Source organism: Chenopodium album, chromosome 2, assembly GCF_948465745.1.
Source record: "Chenopodium album chromosome 2, dcCheAlbu1.1, whole genome shotgun sequence".
In the NCBI taxonomy this organism is placed as follows: Eukaryota; Viridiplantae; Streptophyta; class Magnoliopsida; order Caryophyllales; family Amaranthaceae; genus Chenopodium; species Chenopodium album.
Genome location: NC_137835.1, coordinates 1669502 through 1693346, shown reverse-complemented (window position 1 = coordinate 1693346; position 23845 = coordinate 1669502). Strand labels below are relative to the sequence as shown.

At 32.3% G+C, this 23845-nt stretch overlaps 1 protein-coding gene across 1 annotated transcript; it reads right to left on the bottom strand.

Annotated features, from left to right (window-relative positions):
- Positions 1-669: 669 nt before the first annotated feature.
- LOC145592408 (endoglucanase 6-like) lies at positions 670-7368 on the bottom strand. The gene is made up of 9 exons (XM_081648860.1): positions 6929-7368; positions 6496-6708; positions 5332-5532; positions 3607-3696; positions 2849-3013; positions 2444-2728; positions 1975-2320; positions 1750-1881; positions 670-1615 (listed from the first exon to the last, which is right to left on the bottom strand). The coding sequence occupies exons 1-9, from the start codon at positions 7124-7126 to the stop codon at positions 1317-1319; spliced, it is 1929 nt and encodes a 642-aa protein (XP_081504986.1). The 5' UTR covers positions 7127-7368; the 3' UTR covers positions 670-1316.
- Between the last annotated feature and the right edge of the window lie 16477 nt (positions 7369-23845).

Genomic DNA, 23845 nt, shown 5'->3' with positions numbered 1-23845 from the left:
AATAGTTGATTGGCTTTTATACTTGCAAGTAATTATAAAAGCATCAAATAAACTTGTTCATTATTCATAAAGCCCAATCCGATCAGAATAAGTTTAAATTGTTCTTCCCCAACAAGCAGGCGCGCATCTAAGGACACGTGGATGTTCTCATATTCAGTACTACAGAACAGTCCCTTAGTTATTTGCCATGATCATATAAATTTTGCTGAATAAAAGACTTAGATATCATTTGTTGGCGTAGTAGCTAGTGCAGCTAGCAAATCATCAACAAATAAAAGTCCAGCACTTATACTTTATGCCCAATTGCATACTATAACGCGAACCACTTGGCTCAACTAAGGAACAGCTAAAATTGCAAGCATCTACAAACATTTCGATCTGGCCCAATACATGTATCGTGATGACAGTAACACGGGTAACGCTCAGTGTGATCCTAACCACTTGGCTCAACAATAGAACAGGCAAACTCCAAACAGAAAACAGCTACAACATCTCAAACTGGCCCAAAACCTGCATTGCGATGACAGTAGTGCCCCAAGCCTTAGGGCATATTAACCTCAGCTCAAACGTGTCAACCGAGCCAATAGTGTACTCTAAGTCCAACATCCCAGCTCAGTGTGTACACTACTAGACTGTCAACTTTGAACAAATTCATTAGAATTTGCGGACTAACAGAAAACAATCTTTACTGCATTAACATAAAGTATGACATAGATTGTCAACTCATTGAATAATGATACCAACAAGTAGCTGAGCATAAGAAATTAAGAAGGGGTGAAACAAAACTCTTAAGAGAATTAGAGCTAGAAAACGATAACACGCCATTACACAAATGCTGAAATCTATACTCATTCAAACCTGAAAAGGAAAAAATGTTGTAGAGTTTACAACGTCAAACACAAAACATGACGAAAAGTCACACCTTAGAAGCACTCTCTATAGAACTACATGAAAGGAACTAAAAAAGACTCCCAACAAGTTTCTCACTCTTCTCTCTTTTACACATCTTACTCTTGCAAATTCTATATATATAAGCAGCCAAGGCGAGGAGAAAGAGGATGAGCACTCATATTTAATTCGTCTCTTCACACCTTTCGTCCTCCAACCTTACACTCTTATTTACCCTAAAGCTTTCTTCTCCTACAGCCCTATCATCATCCAGTGATATATGTAGAACTATCAACTCAAAAAGAAAAAGAAAAAGGATAATAACTTGACTGGACTCTAGTATACGCTGCACAATTGTTACATCAACCCCAAGTTCATGAAAAATAAACTGGTGTTCCTGTTCTTGCTGAACTTACAGCCGTTTTTCCTTAGGAAAGGTTGTAACTTGAGACTGAAACACTAGCAGGAGTTGAAGCGTGGATGTAAACAAACTCAAGGCTCTTTCCAGCAGATAAGCCGCTCATCCATGCTGGGAAGCCGTATGTATTTCCATACTTTGAAAGACCCCAAACAGGACCATAAAGCTTGTTAATAGACAGCTTCATGTCCTTGATTGTTTTGTTAGACTTGTTAGTCACTGTTGTGGAGTATCTGTAGTATGTTCTTCCTTGGTGAACCCAGGAAGTCGTGACCTTCTGGTTGATGGAAAGGTGAGCAGATGATGAAGCTGCAATGGAAGGAAAAAAAAAAAAAAAAAACAGTTTGTTAAAGGTGAAATAATCCCTTTACTTTGCTGCAGCCAGATCCAAGATCAAGTCTAATTTGCTTCATAAGAATCATTTAAGGAAAGCAAATCAGTACCTGGAACATGAACTGGTTTCACATGTCGGGCTGGAGTAGGATAGAACTTTCGCACAGGAGTAGGCTTTGCCTTTGGTGCAGGAGTTCGTTTGGCCTTTGGTGCCGGTGTTGGCTTAACATTTGGTATTTGAACTGCAAATTGTCCAAAGTCATCGTTAAATACTCACATTCGATCCACTTAATATATCTCTGAGAGTTCTAATACATTGTGGCCATTGAATTTACCTGGAAGTAGCTGGTTGTAACCACTGTGACCAGTCAGACGAGCTAAAACACCGATAAGAGGAGCATTGTTGTAGGTGGCTGGCTCAGTTTGCTCGTAATTGTCTCTTTCATCAGCAAAGTTATCATAGGCATCAGGCCCACCAACGGTAGCACCAGTAAGAACATTGGGATCACTTGATTTCATGCCATACCAAGTTGCATATCCTCCCCTGCAAGTGACAAATGTGGGGTTCTTCTTGTAGGAAACAATGGATGAAGCTCGGTGATGAACATGTTGTGGGTAATTGCTTCCGTATCCTACCATGTAACTTGTTGCTCTTGGGTTGTCTCCAAGGATGTAATCAATCTGGAGTTTAAGAAATTAGCAAAAGCAGTCTTAATCAGTGGTGATTCTCAAAATAAGGACAACAAACTCATCAAGCCGCTTGCATATTGAGAAGCAAAGTAGTCAAGATACACATAATTATACCTGAGACTTGGCAAATGAAAAGAGCTCAGTTGGGGCAACACGACCAGCAGAACACTGCATGCTTGAGCGAGCAGAGGAAAGGTAGTCTGAGTAAACGGTGAGAAGGAAGGATGCACCGGTGACAAACTGCAAGTTGTTCCACCTCTGACGGAAGATTAGTCCACCGGGTGTTTTCTGAACATTCTTGCTTCCCTTTCCAAGGCATGCACACAAAAAGTATTCTGCCTTCTGCTGGTACCTCTCAAATACTGATCTGTATGGTCCTGCCTTGCCTTGCATCAAGAACTGCAATACAGAATTTGCCATATCATCAATTAGACATGTAAATCAACAAAAACAGAATTAGAACAGACAACTTTATCTTTGAAGCCATCAATATACTTCAGTTAGATGGGAGGAATTTACCTTGGAAACAAGGACTTGAACACCGGCATACTTGACATCCCACCCAAATTCAGTCATTGCCCAGCCAGTTCCGCCCAAAGCTTCAGCGTTTTTGGCAAGGTAACCCAAGTAGTATTGGTCATCGGTTGCCTTGTACATCCATGCAGCAGCCCATAGAAGCTCATCCTAAACAAATTATAAACACCCATCATTATTTATTAGATAAAAATCTTTTTTTTTTTTGGCAGAATTGATAAATAAACTTAACTTGTACAATATTGCATCCCTCTTTATCCCAAATTCCCAATTGAATGTTTATAACACATACAGAATACTCCAAGAACTCCGTATCAATTTTAATTTGTTACTTACAAAGTACTACTTCAACCAAGTTACAATGTCATATCCAAAAGCAAATGAAGGCAAAGATGTCAAATTTTGTCCCATAATATGTGGTGAAACCAATTTTGATTCTAAGGTGACACTTATATACGGAATATCATACAAAGTGTTTGTTGGACCTAGGTAGTCTGATAAAGAGCAAGGCTAGATGACATACATTGAGCCAGATAACGTCCTCAATGGGTATACAATTTCATATCCTTCATCCGAATAATAACTAACAAATCGTTAGCCATTAATATGAATTCGAGAAGTTGGTTAACCTTAAGCATCATTAGTAGGTTTGCATCTCACTTATTTAATGTTGATGGTAATGTACATTAAATAATTATACTAATTACCAAATTTAATTTAAGTAGGAGAGAGAAAATCTATACCGCATAACCACTGACTGAACGATAGTACTTCTGAGCCACAGTAATACTGCTGTCATATTTGCCCCTGTACTTGTCAGCAAACTCAAACAGCTGCAAAACAAAATTCACTTCATAATCATACAAAGGCAAACACTAACCAATGGCATGCCATGTAATTATACAGAAAAGTGAAGGGTAATTATGGGAAAATATGTTTTGTCTCAAATTTGTTAGGATATTATGCTACCGACAGTTGATGTCACGTGACCCGTTTGAAGATTTAGCACTTTTATCGGATCTTAGAACATACGGCTGTGATTTAATTTGGGCCTTTTTGGGCCATCGTAGAATCTACGGTACAGATCTGATCTGGTCCCAAACCCAACCTCTAAATCTGTACGACCGTGATTAAAGGAGTTTTGTATTCAATGCTCCCATATACCCGCCGAAATTTATTCTACTCGTATTCTACCGATACTTTTTTTAGAGTTTTTTTTTTCAATTTTAATAAATTTGATTGAAATTATTTGTTTGATTTATATGTCCCTATACTACCACACAAATACATTGTATTACTAGTTTAAATACACTAATCTTGTTCGGTTAAATTGAACTAAAGTGAAATGAATCAAAAATAGAATAATGAACTGAATTGAGTTGACCTAAACAGATTTGAGAATAAGTCTGGTTAAATTGAACTAAAGTGAAATGAATCAAAAATAGAATAATGAACTGAATTGAGTTGACCTAAACAGATTTGAAATAAGTCTAAAAGAACATCGTGATAAGTATATCAATCCCGAACTTTAGTAACACTTGGAGGGTAACATTATTACATTATTATACTTGGTAGTTTTGCCACCTTTGAAAATTAACTTAAAAAGTTTCTAATGGACAATTAGTAGTAGTATGGGTGTGTAAGATTAGTCAAAGTCCAAATGTAAGATGACACCTTGGAATTAGAAATGCGTGCTTAAAACTCTAATATCGATGTATTCAACATAATACTTTCATTAAAATCTCCATAAAAATCATGCGTGGTAAAATGAATTATTTATGACTATGAATTGTAAATTTGCTTTTTTTTTTTTTTTTTTTTATAGTATTAATATCTGTTATTAGGTTGACCACTTTATAAAAGCAATAGGGCAGGCGGTTAGGAAATAAATGTATAGGGGTGTTTTTGCAGAAGTAGCCCACGCTATTACGCTAAGCCTGACATAGAAAGGGAAAAAGTGTTCTGTCACAGTAACCGTCTCATAACTTCCTCTTTGCCATCAATTTTCATATCATACCCAATTTTTTCAAAGTGAAACACACATACACACTCTTACAGTCTTACACAGTCACACACCACTTTCACTTATTTATGTCGCCCACTCCCCTTTTATCTTACCATCCATCACCTGTTAAAACCCGAAATTGAATCGCTTTTGTATTATCTGACCACTTAACTAATTTTTAATGTTGTTGTTGATTTGGTTATTTGTTCATTTGAGGTATAAGGTTTCTTTTTAAGTGATGTTTATAAAGAATTAGGTAACCATAATTAGACCATTTTAATGAGATTGTGTTGTCACATTCGCGCCATTAATGCAAGCATAAATTGGTAGGTTAGTGGCCTAGTACCAAGACATGACTCTTTATTTTACCAACTTTGTTAACCAAACAGTAGTTTATATACTTTACCAACTAAATTAGATGACAATGACATACATTAATCCGCTCGTGTTACAAAAAGTATACCTGACGAGCATGAGTGAGAAGTTCTCTGGCATAGGCAGGGTTAGAGCGGTGGAAGACGATGGAGGCAGCGGCCATAGCAGCGGCTGTTTCACCGGCAAGATCCGAACCGGGTCGGCTTGGGTCAATCTTGTAGGCGGATCGGTCAGTGGTCATATCCTCTGGCCTTTGCCAACAGTAATGGTCAGTGTTACCATCTCCAACCTATATTTGGTCAAATATAAAATTACATAAATTTTTGTTAACATTCCACTTAAAATTCACAAAGCCCTAAATAGTGGAGCATTTAAGCATAAACCATTTCCAATGCAGTCCAACTCAAATCAAACTTTGTTTTTAATTTTCAAAATTTAGCTAACTTATTAATTTGAATACCTAATTTCAGTTAAGAAAACAGAAACAATAATAAACTAACAAAGAGAATGCTTGTAATACACAAACTCCTCTGGATTTTGGTAGCTCAAAAAATCAATAATAATATTTAAATTACAACTTTTGATTAATTAATGATTAATGATATGTACTCTTATAATAATGGGGTTAAATTGTACTCCAAATCTAAAGAAAAGTATTTAAGCACAACAAATAAAATACTTTGTTGAGCATTTTGTTTGGTTCCTCTCAATTGAAGTAAAAACAGAGCACTCTGTTTCACATGAGAATTATTATATTTTAGAGTACAATTTGCACAAACATTACCAAACAAGAAAAAGTGTTGTTCAATAAACTTGTACTACTATCCCTATTTTCATAGAAAATCAATATGCCTTGTATACAACACGTCAATCAAAAATCACACACTTTCTCCATTTTCGCAACACTTTGACTTTTACCCTACTCAAATACTCTACTTAATTAATTCTAATGTTTGTAATTAACAAAAAACATTGTCACATAAATTTTATACTCCTAAGGTTCATCTTAGGTTTATTCTCATAACTTTTGTAAAAATTGTAACAACAACAATGATAATTTATAAATACGAGTAGTTAAATTCATACTCGGTGTATTAATAAGCGTGAAAGTCAAAACGTTAAATCAGTTATTAGCCAGGTTAATTTGTTATAAACAATCTTTTGTAACAACAACAACCATAATAACAATAATATTAATATTAGTATTAATAATAAATTAATAGTAGGTAAAGTACAAAAATAAAGAAATTACCTCTCCATAAAGAACATTGGGCTCAGGGTGGGCCTTAATAAAATAATCAGTACCCCACTTAATAGCTTCAAGAGCATGGCCAAGTTCACCATTAGAAGCCATTTGTCCTCCATATTCAATAACACTCCATGACATCATTGTTACTGTAAATGCCATTGGTAGTCCAAACTTCACATTGTCACCTGCATCATAGTATCCTCCCACTAGATCCACCTATACCATCACCATTTCATCTTTATATTAGCACACAATTCATTCTACTACAATTTTCTTATTTAATTATTATTAGTCAATATTCTGATAAACTACCCATTCACCTAATTACCACCTAGTCGACGTTACATTACTAGTTCAAATTATATTATTATCACGTGTTGCAAGTTGTAACGTTACTAGTTCAAATTACATTATCGACATGACTATTAAGACTTACCCCGCTGGTCTTGCCGTCATTTAAACCGGAATGGGATCTCCAAGTGACCCTTTGATTATGGGGAAGTACCCCAGATCTTTGGGCTTCATAAAACAGAATGCCCTTACTTAAGGCATCACCATAGTTATGAGCAGCAAATACCATTGGAACACACAATAATAACAAAACAAACAAACTCCCCATTTTCATTTTCTCCATTGATTAATCCAATACTATACCACTTCTTCAAATTCTGGCAAAAACACCCAGAAATTTTTTTACCAAAAAAAAATCAAAAGTGTAAGATTATTGCTATACTTGTGAAATTAACACAATGTTGGTGTGATTTATCACTAAAAATTGATAAACCCACCTAGAAAATGAGGAGAGATAATTGAAAAAAGGATTAAATTTAGAGAGAGAAAGAAGTGAAGAGAGAGAAAGAGAAGAAGAGGAGTGAGGGAAGCAAGGAGGAGGTGAAGGGGGTCTATATAAGAAAAGAGGGCTAAGGAAGATGCCAATTGTGCAGAAAAACAGGCAAAGATTATTTAATGTCAATTACATTTTTATTTTTATTTTTTAATTTCATGAAATTAGTATTTTCTTTTTTATTTTTATTTAAATTGTTATTTTTGGAAATGAAAAAAAAAAAAAAAAAGATGAAAAGAGAAAACGGTTGAGAAAAGGGGCAGAGTCATGTGGGAATGGTTCCCTCGTCTTTACTGGGAAGGGTCGGTGTGGAATTAACTGAAGAAGGAAAAGGTTTTTTTTTTTATTTACTTATTTTATTTTTATTTATTTTTTATTTTACTGTGGTTAATTTTTGGACAGTTTTTTTAGGTTTAACAAGTATGATATGGACAAAAAAATTCCAAATGAGTCATAAATTAATGTTTGTTTTACTCATTTCAGTTAAATTGGAGCATTTAATTTTACCTCTGTTGGTGGAGAATTTATTACTTTTGTCCATGGAGATGTGGGATGGGAACTCATGTTGTAATTGTTGTTTGGACTTTGGACTGTGAGGGATTGTTTCATACTGTATTATGATTGTGGACTGTTCAAAAATAGTCTTAATTGCTTTTATTTTAAAGTATGAAGAATAACCTTATTGAACCGATATACGGAGTATCTTACATCTCTACCTAATCCATCTTCACATTTCAGACACATTGAAAGAGGAAATGACATTTATAGGTTGTAGTCGTTGTACTCCGTAGTTTATCATAAAATGATATTCCCTTCGATTTTTTTTTTTTTTTAATAAGTGCTCCGCTTTCCTTTTGCTTGAAATTACATGTCGAATGTTGGATAGAATCAATACCAGGTCAAAAGTTTGGTTATCAAGCCAAGTACTCAGGTCAAACTTCACATTGAAGGAACTTTAGCCAAAAAATATTGAATTTTTGGACTAAATAGGCTAGCTTTTTAGACTCAAATTTAAGGCATGGGCACGGTGACCTTTTAAGTTTTTTTTTTTAAAAAAAAAAATCAATATATCAGCTACGGAGTATTGAAATCCATTTACATCCAATAGGTTTCTTACCCTAGAGTAAATCAACTAGTTCCCAAGTGTCATTGCATAATAAAGCATTAATTTCCTTGTTCGTGGCTTCCACCCATAAAGGATCAAGAGAATTGAAGCCTAAAAGTACGAATAGTAACATTACTACTTCGTACTTTTAAAACAAGCTCCATGCTAATGTAGTATTTATAATTGCCTGGTGTCATTAAAGATTCATATGTATAATAATTGTTCACCTTAACATATAGAAATACGAGTATTCAGCTAAGTTTGGTCTAGTGACAAGGAATGTACCTTCCAACCTTAAGGTTAGGAGTTTAATTCTCACTAGAGGCACTTTGAGGGTGGAGGATCCATGGACTTACCCTACTCCGTAGATAATAATAATAATAATATCTTCAACCTGCAGATGTGTGTGTGTTGACTTGACTGGGTTTTCTCCTTTATTAACACAATTTGAGTTGTTTATCTTCGAACATGGTCGTGTTGTGTCGCTTGCGACTCAGCGGGAGTGAAACAAGTATGGGGCGCATCGTAGGGCTATTGGCTAAGGTGTTTTCTTCATTTTCTCATTTTTTCATTGGGGGAATTATAGATGAGGCAGTTGCATTGTTGAAGCGAGTACATGCGTTTGCTAGGACTCGGGATATTAGTGTTCGTGTCACTTCTCACATCTTTAGCAGGATCAGATTTGCTATAGTTAGAAGGGTGGGGCCTAGATAGTAGTGTTGAGCAAAACTACCCGAAAAATCGAAAACCCGTTCCGTTACCGTTCCGAAAATTAGGGTACCCGATCCGATAACCATAACGGTTCGGGTACCCGTTCCGATAATTTGTTATCGGGTATGGTTATTGGGTATCATTTTAAAATTAACGGTCACCCGTTCCGAACCGATAAGCAATTTTTTGTTTTTTTATCCTACTTAAATCTTTTTTTTTTTTTCAAAATCTAAACTCTTACTTTACTTCATAATCACTATATAATATTAATGATTAGTAATATAATTAATAATTTGGTCAAGATCATGTTGTATTGTTGTTAATTAGTGTTAAAATTTATCATAATAAATAATTTATTAAGTTTAGTTATCACTATTGGATACTACCGTTTCGAAAATTCGGGTACCCGAAGTCCAGGTACCCGAACTTATCGGTTCGGTTTATGAATATCACTTTTAGTGATATTGGTTATCGAGTACCCGAACCGTTAGTACTAATGGTACGGGTATCCATCCCATGCTCACCCCTACTAGATAGTATGTCGGGTCTCCTCTAATTTCTTGTAATTCGGTTGATTTGGTAGGTTTTTGTTATTTTTCATACTTGTAGTAATAATAATAATAATAATAATAATAATAATAATAATAATAATAATAATAATGATGATGATAAACATAGCCCTAACATAGCCCTTAGGGCTATGTAAAAAAACCTCATAAAAAAAATTGAGGAAAGATTAACATATATTTTACAGATTTGCGCGTGACTTTGTCATGAATTTTCAATTTAATTTCAGTTTGGGAAGTATATTTAATGATTATATATAACCCTAAGGGCTACATATATCATTACCGTAATAATAATAATAATAGTATATAAGCCCTTCGTATTACCCAAATTATAATATTCCGCTTTTATTTCATGAATTTATTTTCAATTGTTCCTTGTACATACACACCAATATATACTAAGGGTTTGTTCACATTTATTGAACTGAACGATTTGAGTTGAACTGAAATGAACTAAACTAAAATGAATATTTTACGAGAGAGGGAAATTAGGAGGTGAAGTGAACTGAATTGAATTGATTGGAGTTGAACTGAACTAAACTGAACTAATTGGAGCTGAACTGAACGAAAATTAAGTAAATGTGAACAGGCCCTAAGACGAAAACTAAATAATATAAACAAAACTAATGACCTGTTCACATTTACTGAACTGAGCTAACTGAACAAATATGACCTGAAATGAATATTTTATGAGAGAAGAAAATTAGGAGCTGAAATGAACTGATTGGAGCTGAGCTGAACTGATGTGAAATTAAGCTAAAGTGAATAAACCCTAAACCGCTTTGTGATTACTTATATAAATAAAACTCTAATGAGAATGTTAGCCTCATTCCACAAACTCAAAAGGGCACAAGCTAGGGGAATACTCATAATGAATGGAAGTTTTTTTTTTTACAACAATACGGAGTAGTGTATAAAAGTTTAAAAACAAGTGGAGTAGTGAAAACAAAAAGTGAGGAGAACTTAATTACTCCGTACTAGTCGGAGTATAGAGACAAAGGGAGAAAGAGTACCCTCGTGTAATACTGTAAGAGTAAACACAGAAACAACAACGGCTGATTGAGGTGAGAACGTACATACACTGATGACACCTGATCTAGCCCTGCCGTAGTTTAGTGAATAGTGATCGACCAAATATCAACAAAAAATTGGCCTGAATTTCGGATTCGAATACCCGACAGTCCGACAAACAATACTTGAACAATATCATATAAATTTCCATTATTAGTCCTTAATTATACGTACCACCGACAGTGTCCATCATTTCCTTTTTTTTGTTTTTTTTTTTAACAAAAATTATTCGTATCATGTTATACTAGTTTAAATCGTGGCATTTTGGTAAATAAGTTTGAAAGTGATGAGGGGGAGCTTGTGTAACCCTACATAGACAACCAATAATATTGCAACACATCAGCTTGCTAAAAAAATGATAAAAAGAAAGTTGAGCGGGAAAATTAAGCTGTAAAAATTTGTGTTGTGAGTGTCCCGCCTAAGGAGAGAGGAGCGCTAAAAGTGATGATCTTATCCCGCCATTTTCATAAAATAATAATAATAATAATAATAATAATAATAATAAAAAATTACTTCTTCTCGAAGGTAGTTAAGTAGTTTTAGAAACCATTTGTATGGCAATGACAAACAACGGTGAAGAAAGTCATTCAAAACCATTTTTTGGCAACATCGAAACCAATTCACCAACAATCACATACCCACTCTTTCTTCTCAAATGTTTTCAACTACTATAGTTACAGAGAACTCATCTTCTAAAAGATCTACAATAATTAACTTATCTAATTCACAAACTCTTATTTAAATTTAGAAACTCGTTTCAAGTTGAAAATCAAATATTATACAACCAGTGCTAAGAATTTTAGGAACATAATTGACCAACAAATATCATAACAATTTGTGATATTTATGTCTATAAACAACCACAACTAAGAATTTTATATGAATTTTGTTTATAAAACATTCTTTTTTATACTAATATAATACAAATAATACTAAAACAATCAGTTTTGATACTAAAATAATACAAATGATGAATTACAAAATATTTTCAAAACAATTTCAATACAACAACAATACATTTGGTCTCCGTCGTCTCTATCGCTCTCTCACCCGTGCCTTTTATTTCACCCACCATTGTTTCAGACCATCTTATGGACTACATCGCTATCTGATTTCGCCGACCACCGTTCATACTCTAAACCATTCTCTCTCATTAAATCGACCATCGGCCCTTTATTTCCTCTCAACCACCTTACTCACCTTAAAGCCACCTTCGTCAACCCTCGCCTTAAAGCAACCGTCGTCCTCCATAGTTTCTTCTCGCAAATCCTCCAACATTATTCACAACCAAAAGTACAATTAAATTCAAATTAAGAATTCAAAATTTTTCATTTGCAAAACTTACAGTGAAAATTTTGAAAATATTAAAGTGGAACCAAGTGGGCCAACTGTTCCAACAAATAATAACCCTTGTTTATGTGGAGTACACATAGACATAGTAGTCTATGTGTACCCATTTCGGTGACGAGGGATTACAAATGAAAAATAAAAAAAACAAAAAAGGGTAAAAGTGGATGTAGAGAACTAGAGAAGTAGAGAGGAGAGAGGGTAGACCGTAGATGTGGTCAAAAAGGACAGAGAGCCTCAATGTCAGAAGGCCGCTTTATTCCTAACCGCAATCAACGGCCTTCCTCCTTAAACCTCATTTTTTTACTTGATTTTTTTGTATTTTTTTTTACTTTTTCTAGCCAAAAGGTTTCCATTACCTGATTAAAGAAAGGAAAAAAGGTTGAGAACCAAATATGATAGTGATCTAAACTTTGAACTTCAGTCTTGGTGGGAGATTTTCACTTTGTTTTGGCGGTAAATTGGTAATCTATAATCGATATCTCATAGTATAATATACTTTCTCCATTATATTAATATTGCAATAAGGAGGAAATTACGCATCCTTATGCACATTTCATATGCTAAATATCTATAATTGTGTAAGAGTAAAAATTATAAAAAGCTGATATTGTGAAAGTATTTTATGAGACGAATCCAACAAGATCGCACATGACTATATTTTGCTTAACGTATAAATCATATTATATGGTCAAACAAGAGTGATGAATAGTGCAAAAAGTCCATTGTTGCAATATTAACAGAACGGAGGAAGTATAACTACCACGGAGTATTGTGAATGTGATCATAGCTACCTTTCCTACTAATCAGACTTTATTAAAACTTACAGTAATTTTCATTGTAAATTAAACTTTAGTAACCAAAGAACCATTATTAACTATAATCAAAAGTTAGGATATGTTCTACTATATAAATTACAGGATTATTTAAATTAAATTGAAAATTGAGTTGCTATGTTAACCCTTCTTATTTTTTTTCATTTTTTTTCTTTTAATAATAAATGAAAAGAAGGTGAATAAAATAGGCCTTATTATAATTTTTTTTTTTTAAAATATGTGCTTATTTTTCTGTAAAATAAGTGAAAAAATAAAGTGAATATAAATTGCCTAAATGTTTTTTTTTTTTCTTTTATGTTGATGGTGCATGTTTGTTAATAAGATAAACAAAGTTAAAACAATTATGAAGTTCATAATTTGTTAGACCTTATTTTTCATAAAAGTGACTCAAGTTTTTTTAAATTATACCTATGAAACAAACCAAAAAACAATACTCTGCATCTAAACATAAAAAAAACTAAGATAAATTGAAAATGATGACGAGATATATACAATTTGTCATATTTCTATTATGGATCCAACATTACATTATTTACAAGCATTCCAAATTTCCAACCCTCTCAAACACCAACATGGTGATCAATGATGACACACATTAGAAGTTCATTCCATTTTACACCCCCTACAAAATTTGCCCACTCTAGAATCTAGGTGTATAATATAATCCAAAATAAATTTCATTCAATTTACAATTATTCACTTACAAAATGGGTTCCTCAATATAATACTTTTCCACCCCACGCTCCCATCACCAATTTATTTTAACTTAAAAAATAAAAAATAGGAAAGACATGAGGAAAGCGGATGTCAAACAAAGTCAAAAGAAGCAAAACTCCGCAATGACCGGCAATCGCAAGTTATGTTACGTCCACGCCACCGCATTTTCACTTGCGCCGTCACCGCTTGTCCAGGTCATCCCTTCTTTTTTCAAATTACACGACTTCATTTTACGAGTACTCATTTCATTATTAAGCTCAAATTTTGATTGCCTAATATTTGCTGGCAAATTTTTTATTTTTTTTTTGGTATGATTTCTGACAATATCAGAGCCAGCTTATGCAAAATTAACTAGGCTATTTCCATGATGCTGCTTTCTTAATAATTTCTTTTTTTTTGCATCTTATAATTCGGACATTAATTCGAAACCTGAATTTACAGATATTTATTTTTATTATTTATCAAATTAATTATTAGAAAGTTCGAGGAAATAATTTAATTTGAGAAAATTAATTATATGATTCCTGACTGCGCGCTTCCAAGTTCCAACATATTTCATTGTTCGTGTCTTTGGTTCTGGCAAATCGTAGTTACATTAATTTTGGAGTGTACATTAATTTTCACAGCTCATGATTTTAATTTTAAATGTAATTACTCAACCCTAGATCTGATTTGAGTTAATGTACGCTTTGACAGTTCAAAATTCAAATATAGTGATCTGGTTATCATCAGTTTGTATTCAAAAAATATTGAGGAGTACAAGTTTGTAGGTAGCCTCTTTAACGTAGTGTCGGAGTAGGGCAGTAAATGATCCGAGTGGAGCCGAGTTTTAGTCTGTTCGAAAAAAGTTTTATAAGAAATTTTAGTGTTCGAGCTATCTTGACCTTGAACAACGAGCTTTTAAAAATGATTTTGTTCGACCTTGGCTTGTTCGAGCTTTGTTCACGAACATGATTGTTTATGTTTTGAGTTTAAGGTTGAGCTTCAATGAGCTTGATTAAATAAACGGGCGCTAATATATCGTTAAACTTTTATACTCTAGTGCATCTACTTAATTTTATATGAGAAGTTTCCATTCTTTCTATAGATCAAGGTAATCCCAAAGTTGTCATGCCTATATGGGATGTAATATATAGTTTTAAATTCTTACAAATAAATATTATGAGTAAAAGATATGTGTAAATATACTAAAGGTCTAGAGTAGTTTTAATACAATAGAGATTTTTCGAGCTTGATCCAGCTTTGACCGAGTTTTAATCAGGCGTGAACAAACTTATGAATGTGCATATACAAATTGTTCATAAGCATTATTGAGTTGAATATGATGTTGTTCGAGCTTTGTTCATATACTTGACGAGCTTAAGATTATTGATCAATCTTGTTTATTTGTTACTTAATAAACGAGTTGTGATCGAGTTTGTTCGCGAGTAGTTCATGAACGTATAAGCTCATGTACACTCCTTATTGGAGTATTTGATTACAAGTATTTTAATACTGTATCTATCTATTGCTAGACTTGTTACTTCGTTAGGGATTGTTCTCGTGAAAAAAGTATTTTGTATTTAATATTTAGATATTGTGAAATGGGAATGGACAACTAAAATTAATTTGTAAATGTTACTTCCTTTAAAGAGGCTGATTTCCTTACACTTCTCTAATTGGAGGTAACTCGTCAAGTGTAAATGACAAGAACATTCAACGCTATTTTAATATGAAGTATGTAGTATGTTAAATACCATTATGAGCCAAAATTGACATTGAAAATCTTAAGTAAGTTCAAAAAAATTAAGTTAAAAAAATTCCTAGAGTTACAATTAAGTTATCAAAATTAAACTACATAGTAATATATATAATATAAAGTAGAAGTTTTATTCAGCAAAAATAAGCTGATAAAATAACTTATTTTTATTGAAATTAGTCTATTTGTAAATGAGTAAAGATAAATTTACCTCACCAAACTAGATTTGGTTTAACAAATTCTTGACATACTAATTTTATGTATTCATTTTAAATTAACTTACTATTTGGTGAAACTTTTTTATTTTATTATAATTATAGTTAATTAGTGTTGGGTGTTTTGTTAAAGGTGGCTATGATCTTTAAATGGCATATTCCACCCAAATTATGAAACTAAAAATTAAGATTTGTATTACTTGAGTAATTACCTTTTACTTTTATTTACAACAATTTAATATTCTGTAGAAAATGTCTAATCGTTACCAATAATTTGAAAAGGCAATAATAACATAAATTGTTGACATTGTACTCTTTACGGAGTACATGGTAAATGCCAGGACAACCAGAAAACAAGGAGTGGATGAAAATAAAAATTTACAATTGAATTCCTAGAATGTTTCAAGTTGTCCATCTGCCCCCACGCACAACTCCAACATTTGATAATTTTACTTTCATTTTGACTTTTTCACTTATAATTACAATACAGTGTTAAGATCTCATCAATCATCATATTATTGGGAGAAAATAATAAAAAGTAAAGTTGAGAACTTGAGATACATTATTTCCCAAATATAATTTTTAAAAAAGAAGTTGAGTGGATAAATAGTTGATTTAAATCTTCTACCATGTACTACTTTATGTACCTTAAAGAAACATTCTCTCTATTTTTGCTTTTCTTTATGTCAAAGATGTGTCTTTGTGTCTACATTGTGGATTGTGGACTTTTGTGGATTTTATTTGGATGCTTTTTACCATTCACACTACTCATCTTGCTAGGGAGATCTTTATAATTCATATGATTAATTATTTACATTCATTAAGCATACTAACCTACTCAATAATTATAATCCATATGATTTTCCGTACATACTTTCTTAACAGTTATCTTGATAATGAAATTAAGGTTATATTTGGCAAAGTATCATAGATTCATAGATAATTCTACCAAACAATAATTACTTTTTATCAATTTCAACTCAATAAAGTTTGGTTTTACTTCTAGTGTTGCCACTATAAGCGGATATACATCGTAATATAATGTGGGTAGACTAGGGGCGTGTTTGGCAAATGTTGAACACGCCCTACACTACTAGAGCAAGTCTACCTTGATAACATTACATTGTTTCAGCTTCGAGCCTCTGATCCTTTTTATGGTGACTGTATTTCCATTTTTTTTTCCTTTCATTTCGAGCATTGTATTTTATCTACTACACATAATTCTGTACGAGCCTTCAAGTTATGGAATAAAGTTGTACTCATTATTTTGATTATCATTTTATTAATCAAATTATTAAACATTAATACCCTACCAATCTTAATTTCTTTGCTCTTTTGTTGAATTGATCACTTTTATTACTCCATATATTTTTACTTTGTTCAGTTCCAAGGGAATAAACTGAGAATATTTTGTTGTATTGTATTCAGTTCTACCCTTCTTATAACTAGATTTAAATTGCTCATTTAGGACTTGTTCACTTCAGCTTAATTTCAGTTTAGTTCATTTAAGCTCCAATCAGTTCAGTTCAACTCTAATCAGTTTAGTTCAGGTTCTTATTTCCTTATCTCATAAAATATTCATTTCAGCTCACTTCAGTTCAGCTATAACCAGTTCAGTTTAGTGCAATTCAGCTCCAATCAGTTCAGTTTAGTGCAATTCAGCTTCAATCAGTTCACTTCAGTTCAGTTTAGTTCAGTAAATGTGAACAGACCCTTAGTGATATAATTTTGTCAATCCTATTTGAAAATCCTGGATACACTAATGTAGTCAAATATAGTCTAGATTTGTACGTACTTGTACATTATTAAATTCGTTTAAAATAAAACTATAAACTAAATAAACTCTTGCCATAAGTCTCCACCCTTAAAACAAGGAGTAATAAAAGGTCAAAGCCAAGAGTACGTTAAAGGTTAAGCTTAATAATAGTTCAACTTAATTAATTTTTAATTATACAGTAAGTTCAAATTAGTGGGGCATTATCAGCAAGTCTAGGATTGTTGTTCCATTATTAGTATACAAGCACCAATATCAAGCTTCCACGAGCAAACTGATGGACATTTATTAATCTTTTGTTATTGTAATTTTTTACGCAATTGTCCTTCTCCTGAAATAAGTACTATTTGGAGTGATGTATTCATAGTTTAATTTTATGCTTGGTATATTAATTTATTTACTTCTTTTTATTTATAAAGTTTGGTTATATGATGAATTTTATCATATAGTTTTTTATGTGTAACGAAAATAATAGTGGTACGTGCGTGGCAACATCGGTTTTGAAGTAACGTTGAACCATCATTTTATTAAAACCATCACTTTTCATGTTTCCACGTTATGGTTGAATATAACGTACAAATTTTTTGGAGTAAGAACACGTAGATCAATTCTTTTCTTCTCATGCATGTGGATGAACAATTGATCATTATTATTTAACGAAATTAAATCATTAGCTCACGAGCCAAAATTATTAACGAGACCAAGGGATTATCAACTTGAATTGAATATTATTAAACAATAAAATGTTTTTATAGTATACTTTGTATTGTTCTTATAGTTAAGATAATAAGATTATAACTCAATTTTTAACGGAGGCTTTTAAGGCAAGAGTGCAAGACTAGCTACAGGATGAACAATCGATATATATGAATAATATGATGCATTTTATCATCTAATTTCCGCTCATCTAAATGACTAAATATGTATTGTGTATCTGAACTTATTACGGAGTATTAAATTAATTAGGGTAGCTTTTATTAACTCTTATCTAAACTTATTCATATTTATTTTTTTTGAAATAAATGAAAATAGAGTAAGTGAAAGTGTGAAACTAAGATGCTCTAACTTGATGAATTTTTACGAGGTTTTTATTAGCCTATTGTATTCGAGCTTGATTGAGATGCATTATTTGCTAGTATCTCTTAGCTTGTTAGGGCTTGTTCTGATTTACTGAACTGAATTGATTGAAGCTGAATTAAACTGAACTGAAATGAATATTTTACGAGTATGAAGGAAGAAAATTAGGAACGGAACCGAATTGATCTGAACTGAAAATAAACTGAAGTGAACAGGCCCTTGTCTTGTATATGTATTACGTTGGGTACAATCCGCCTGACTTAAACTACACAGCTAAAAAAATTACTGTTGTATGACTTATCTCTTATACGTAGTACCTTAGGTAAATTCACATACTCCATTGTAGATTGGTGAAACAGTTGTTTCACTTAGATTAAACAGCTAAACAAACTACCACTTGTAGGGTAAAATGATTTAATTTATAAAATTATATACATATCTAAGCATTTTATGTACCCCGTTATAGATTGGAGTATTAGGTAATGTAATTTCTTTCTTCTTTTTTTGATAGGTAATGTAATTTCGTAAGTAATTAAACATTATCATCTTAAGTTTGAACAAGTATAACATAAAATTGAAAAAAAAAAAATGACTGAATACAATGTTTTGAGGATAAAATTAAGCTGCCAAATTTTATACATTGGATAGGAAAAGTGTGGACTAAAAGCATGTGCAACATGACAAATACAAAGATAAAATACTACATGAATAACTACCGTTTAATTATTAACTCCAAATTTACACTGGACCGACATACTTCACTAAATTAAATAACTTATCTCTTTAGCCTAAATTAAATATTACTGTAACAAATAATCAATAAAGCAATGCTTAAGAATCTATAATAATACTAAATTAGAAAACAAAAGTCTCAATTTTTTTTAAGTGCCTCTAATTTGTCCAAGTGTGGCTACAAAATGAAGTGGAAAAACAAAATGACAAAAGTATAGTTAAGTTAGGCCGTTTTAGCATTCCAATACGCCTATATAATTGACGCTTAATTTGTGGGGTGTGCCGTAAGTTAGCTACTTGTCACACTTAAATAAGTTTCATGTTATATTGTTCAGAGGTTAACGTATCATAGTAATTACAACCGTTTCAAATTACAGGATTCAGGTGCTCGATCACGTACGCACTGTAGTTTCGATCAGGTGACGAATATATAAATGTAATCCTCTGTGTTTATCCAATTACTCAACGCAACGTGCAGAAGAGACGTAAAGAAAGAATAAATGATGTAAATGAGATTTGATCTTGGGTATTAGTACCACTTAAGAGTTCAACTGACTAATATAATTGACATTCAATGCAACAATATATAATGAAACTAATTAGCATACTATCCTTGTTATATACTAATAAGAATCTGTTCTGATTTACTGAATTGAACTGAACTGAACTGAATTGTTTATGAGAGAAGAAAATTAGGAACAGAACTGAAATTAAGCTAAAGAGAATAGGTCCTAGTCTATAAATGCATTGTTCTGTAAAATTAATGAAAGATATAATAGAAGGTATTGTATTCGATCAATCGAGAGTAAGATGGTCAAATTAAATAAGATATTAGTGACAAATGAATTTACTTGTAAGTTGTAAGCAAAATTACCCAGGAAATTATCCTTTTAATCACCAACTTTTAACTAAGTAATACTCGTATATGAGATCGAACTAAGTGTTTGATACAACAATTTTGACATTGTAGCATGATTTCATACTTTTTTCTAGAAAAAGTTACCCTAGTTGGTAACATATATATTTACTATCAAGTGTATGTATGTATGTATATAGGAAGTACTTTAAATTAAAGACACCGTCTCATGTAAAACATTGACAAGTGTAGGCGTTAGTACCGAATCTATGTAGGTGTGCACATGTTTGTAGTTATGTATGGAGTACTAGTGTACTACAGATGTGTAAACATAGTACCATGCAATTGTTATTTGTTACTCTTTTATCATGTAAAAAAAAATTGATGATCAACAAACTCCGTAAGAAATAATTGATTAAGTTAGAATCAAGATTTGTCAACTTCACATATTTATTACTTTCTATTCCATTTAATAAAAATACTTTTTATCAAATACACCATTTCACATAAAACCTACCCATGTGTAGACTTTCACGAATATTTTATACTACGTACAAATATGTGTGAACATAACTTACAATCGTTCTTTCTTAATTTGTTACTTTTTTAAAATGTGAAAAAATTTGATGACAACAAAGTCCGTAAGAAATATTTGATTAAGTTAAAATCAAGATTTGTCGACTTCACAAAAGAAGTACGTACGTACTAGTTGAGGTGATAGAGTGATTTAAAGAGCTAAAATAAGTAAGAGTCTATTTTAGAAGTACAAAAGCGAGTAGGATAAGAAGCTACTTTAGTGTAATCGTAAACTTTAAGTTTTAAAATGTACAACTAAGATTGGGCAATGGTGGTTGCAAACATTTACCTACACAAAATTTGATTCGGTTTTATCATATTGGACCACCTCTTCTTTAAGATGCTGTTCCGAGGCTGTAACTTCGATGTTCCCCTACTTAGTACGTACTACGATTGTTGACATTTCAAAAGTTATAATGGAAGTTTGGTGACTAGAAAGTACACTCAATTGTGAGAATTGATGATTCAAAATTTGCTACGTATAGTAGTTGCCATTTTTTGTTTGGTTTGCGATAACATTCTATTGGTTTGCAATAGAAGAGAATTTTACTACAAACAAACTTAACAAGGTTACTTTTTACTTTTACTATCGCTTTATTCATCTGTTATTTCTTTGATGATGTAGGATAATTAGTACGAGTCATAACTAACATTTTAATATATACTTCGTAAGTTATCTTTTTTCTTACTGTCTAAAAGTTCAAAACATTTCTATAAGAATCTCGACTGGTCATTTAACATAAGAATCTCCACCAAACTTATTTAATGACAATTATTCTTCATTTTCTATTTCTTTACACGAGTCAATTTGTCTCAAATCACTATGTGTACATGCTATATATTATGTATACAATTTGTTATGGAAGAATGATTGAGAATATACTTCGTACTCGTACTTAATAACAAATTTATTAAGACACCTTGCACATGCTATCTATTCTAGTCTCTCATAATCTATATCTCTTCCAACCAAAAAGCTAGCTTCATCTCTATTCACACTAAATTACTAAAAGCCTCACTCCTCCATTAAACAAACATGAAAATTCCAAAAATTGACCATTATGCATTACAAATCCCTATCTCAATACCTTATCCCCTTGAAACAAACACCCCATAAATTTACAAATAAGCACTAGGACAATCTCATCCACTAAATAATTTCCCAAGCGTAGGCGTATATGTGGTGTTGCGTACTTGTATCATATGGTATCAAATCCGGGCTTACGGTATAAAATACGACTTATATTGTTGCGGAGGATTTTAGCCATAAAGCATTGATAGAAAATAATGCAACGGAGGTAAAGTACAGACGCATTAACAATTTTTCTCGTGAAGAGATTCTCCTAATATGCTTCAATTTTCCTTATTAAAATAATGAAACAAAAAAGATTTACTTAAAAAAGCATTACGAAATTTGCAATTGCAACTCTATTTTAATTTTATTTTCACACTTATACACTTTAATATTATATCTCCATACATATCAATGCATAATACTGCTTTAAATATTTGATTGGTACGTGATAAATATGTACATCCTCTGTTTCTTTATAGTTACAACACACTTTATCACAGTATTTAAGAAAAGTGGACCTCACATGATATAATACACTTAAAATGGGGTTAAAAGATTGTTAGAAGCATAATCAGTGAGCCATGTGCATTAAATAAAGATAACCGTAGAATTTTCACTATAAAACTTTCCTTTTATAGTGTGTTGCAAGACTTGCAAGTTGCAACTACTATGACATTTTCATTGTAAAAAAGTGTTGCAACTATAAAGAAACAGAGGTTGTATGTTCTATGTTCTTTTAATACATGCATAACGTTAGTTGGTAGTCTTGGTATGTACTAGAAGTTTAATTTAATTTCACAACATGTGGAGTATTAATAAACGAAAAGGATCACCGTACCCATGGCATGCAACCATCACCATTGAATTAATCATTGATGAAAAAGCTGACGAAGTCTCCAACAAAATAGGCCACACAACAAATGAAATCCGTGAGTTACAACATCCAAACAACCCTTAACCTATGTGCACACTTTTGATTGGTTCCCTTGCAATTGAGTAGTAATTATATTATAAATATAAATTATAAAATATAAAAGTAGAATGTATGACACAAATAATAAATGGTCATCTACTTGTATTACTACTATCAAGATGGTCTAAGCAACTAACAAAGTAACAAGCATGTCATTGAGGCATGCCATATTGCCATGATGTGTGGTATTAGTTATATACTTCATTTACCACTTTCTTTTCTACAAGATATCCCTTATATTATTTGCTATCACACCAAAACTCCTAAAGTGTAACCGCATGCACTACATTATACGCAATACCAATCATTCTACGGCTTTATGGCTTCAACTTTTTTGCGTTTTATAATTTTTCTTTTCATCTTTTATTTCTATATCATAAATTCTAGAATCATTTAAATCACTTATCCTAAATTAAATACCTTATCTATAAGGCATTATTAAGCAAAACATCAGTCATAACATAAAATATAGGTTGGTTGTTGTATGTAGGGGTGTACAAAAACTGGCCCGGACCTGAAAATCGACCTGAACCGGACCTTGTGTTATCAATTTCGTGTTTTTTATATCTGGAGAAAATAAAAAAGAGTATATAGAATACCTTATGCGAAGTACAGTAATTAATTTCGCGTTTTTTAGGGCCGTTTGGTTGGGGTTAATCATCAAAGGGAATGGGAATCCTAAAGTAAAAAGAACATATTTGCACTAAAAAAGAGTGAAAAGAATATATCTCCATATTCTTTTTGATTGTCAGTGTAATATACTTTTAGGAAAAATTGTCGGGTGTATTGTAATGCTTGTTACTAGATTCCAAGAATAAAAACATCGACAACAAGTTATTTTGAAATTCAAGGATTCCGGGTTTCAGGTCTGGTCCGGGTAAAACCCGGAAATTTCAGGTCCGAACCTGAAACCGGTAAAACTACCTTTTTTTATTTAATAAGTCTAAATAGGTCCATAAACAGGTCTAAATAGGTCCAAACAGGTCAGCACTTTCATATTATTTAAAAAAAATCAAAAAAAAAATTAATCAGGTCTATTCAGGTCCAAACCCGGACCGGACCTGATTTTTCAGCTCTGGACCGGAACCGGACCTGTTGATTCAGGTCCGGTCTCCGGTCCTTAAAAATCAAGGATTC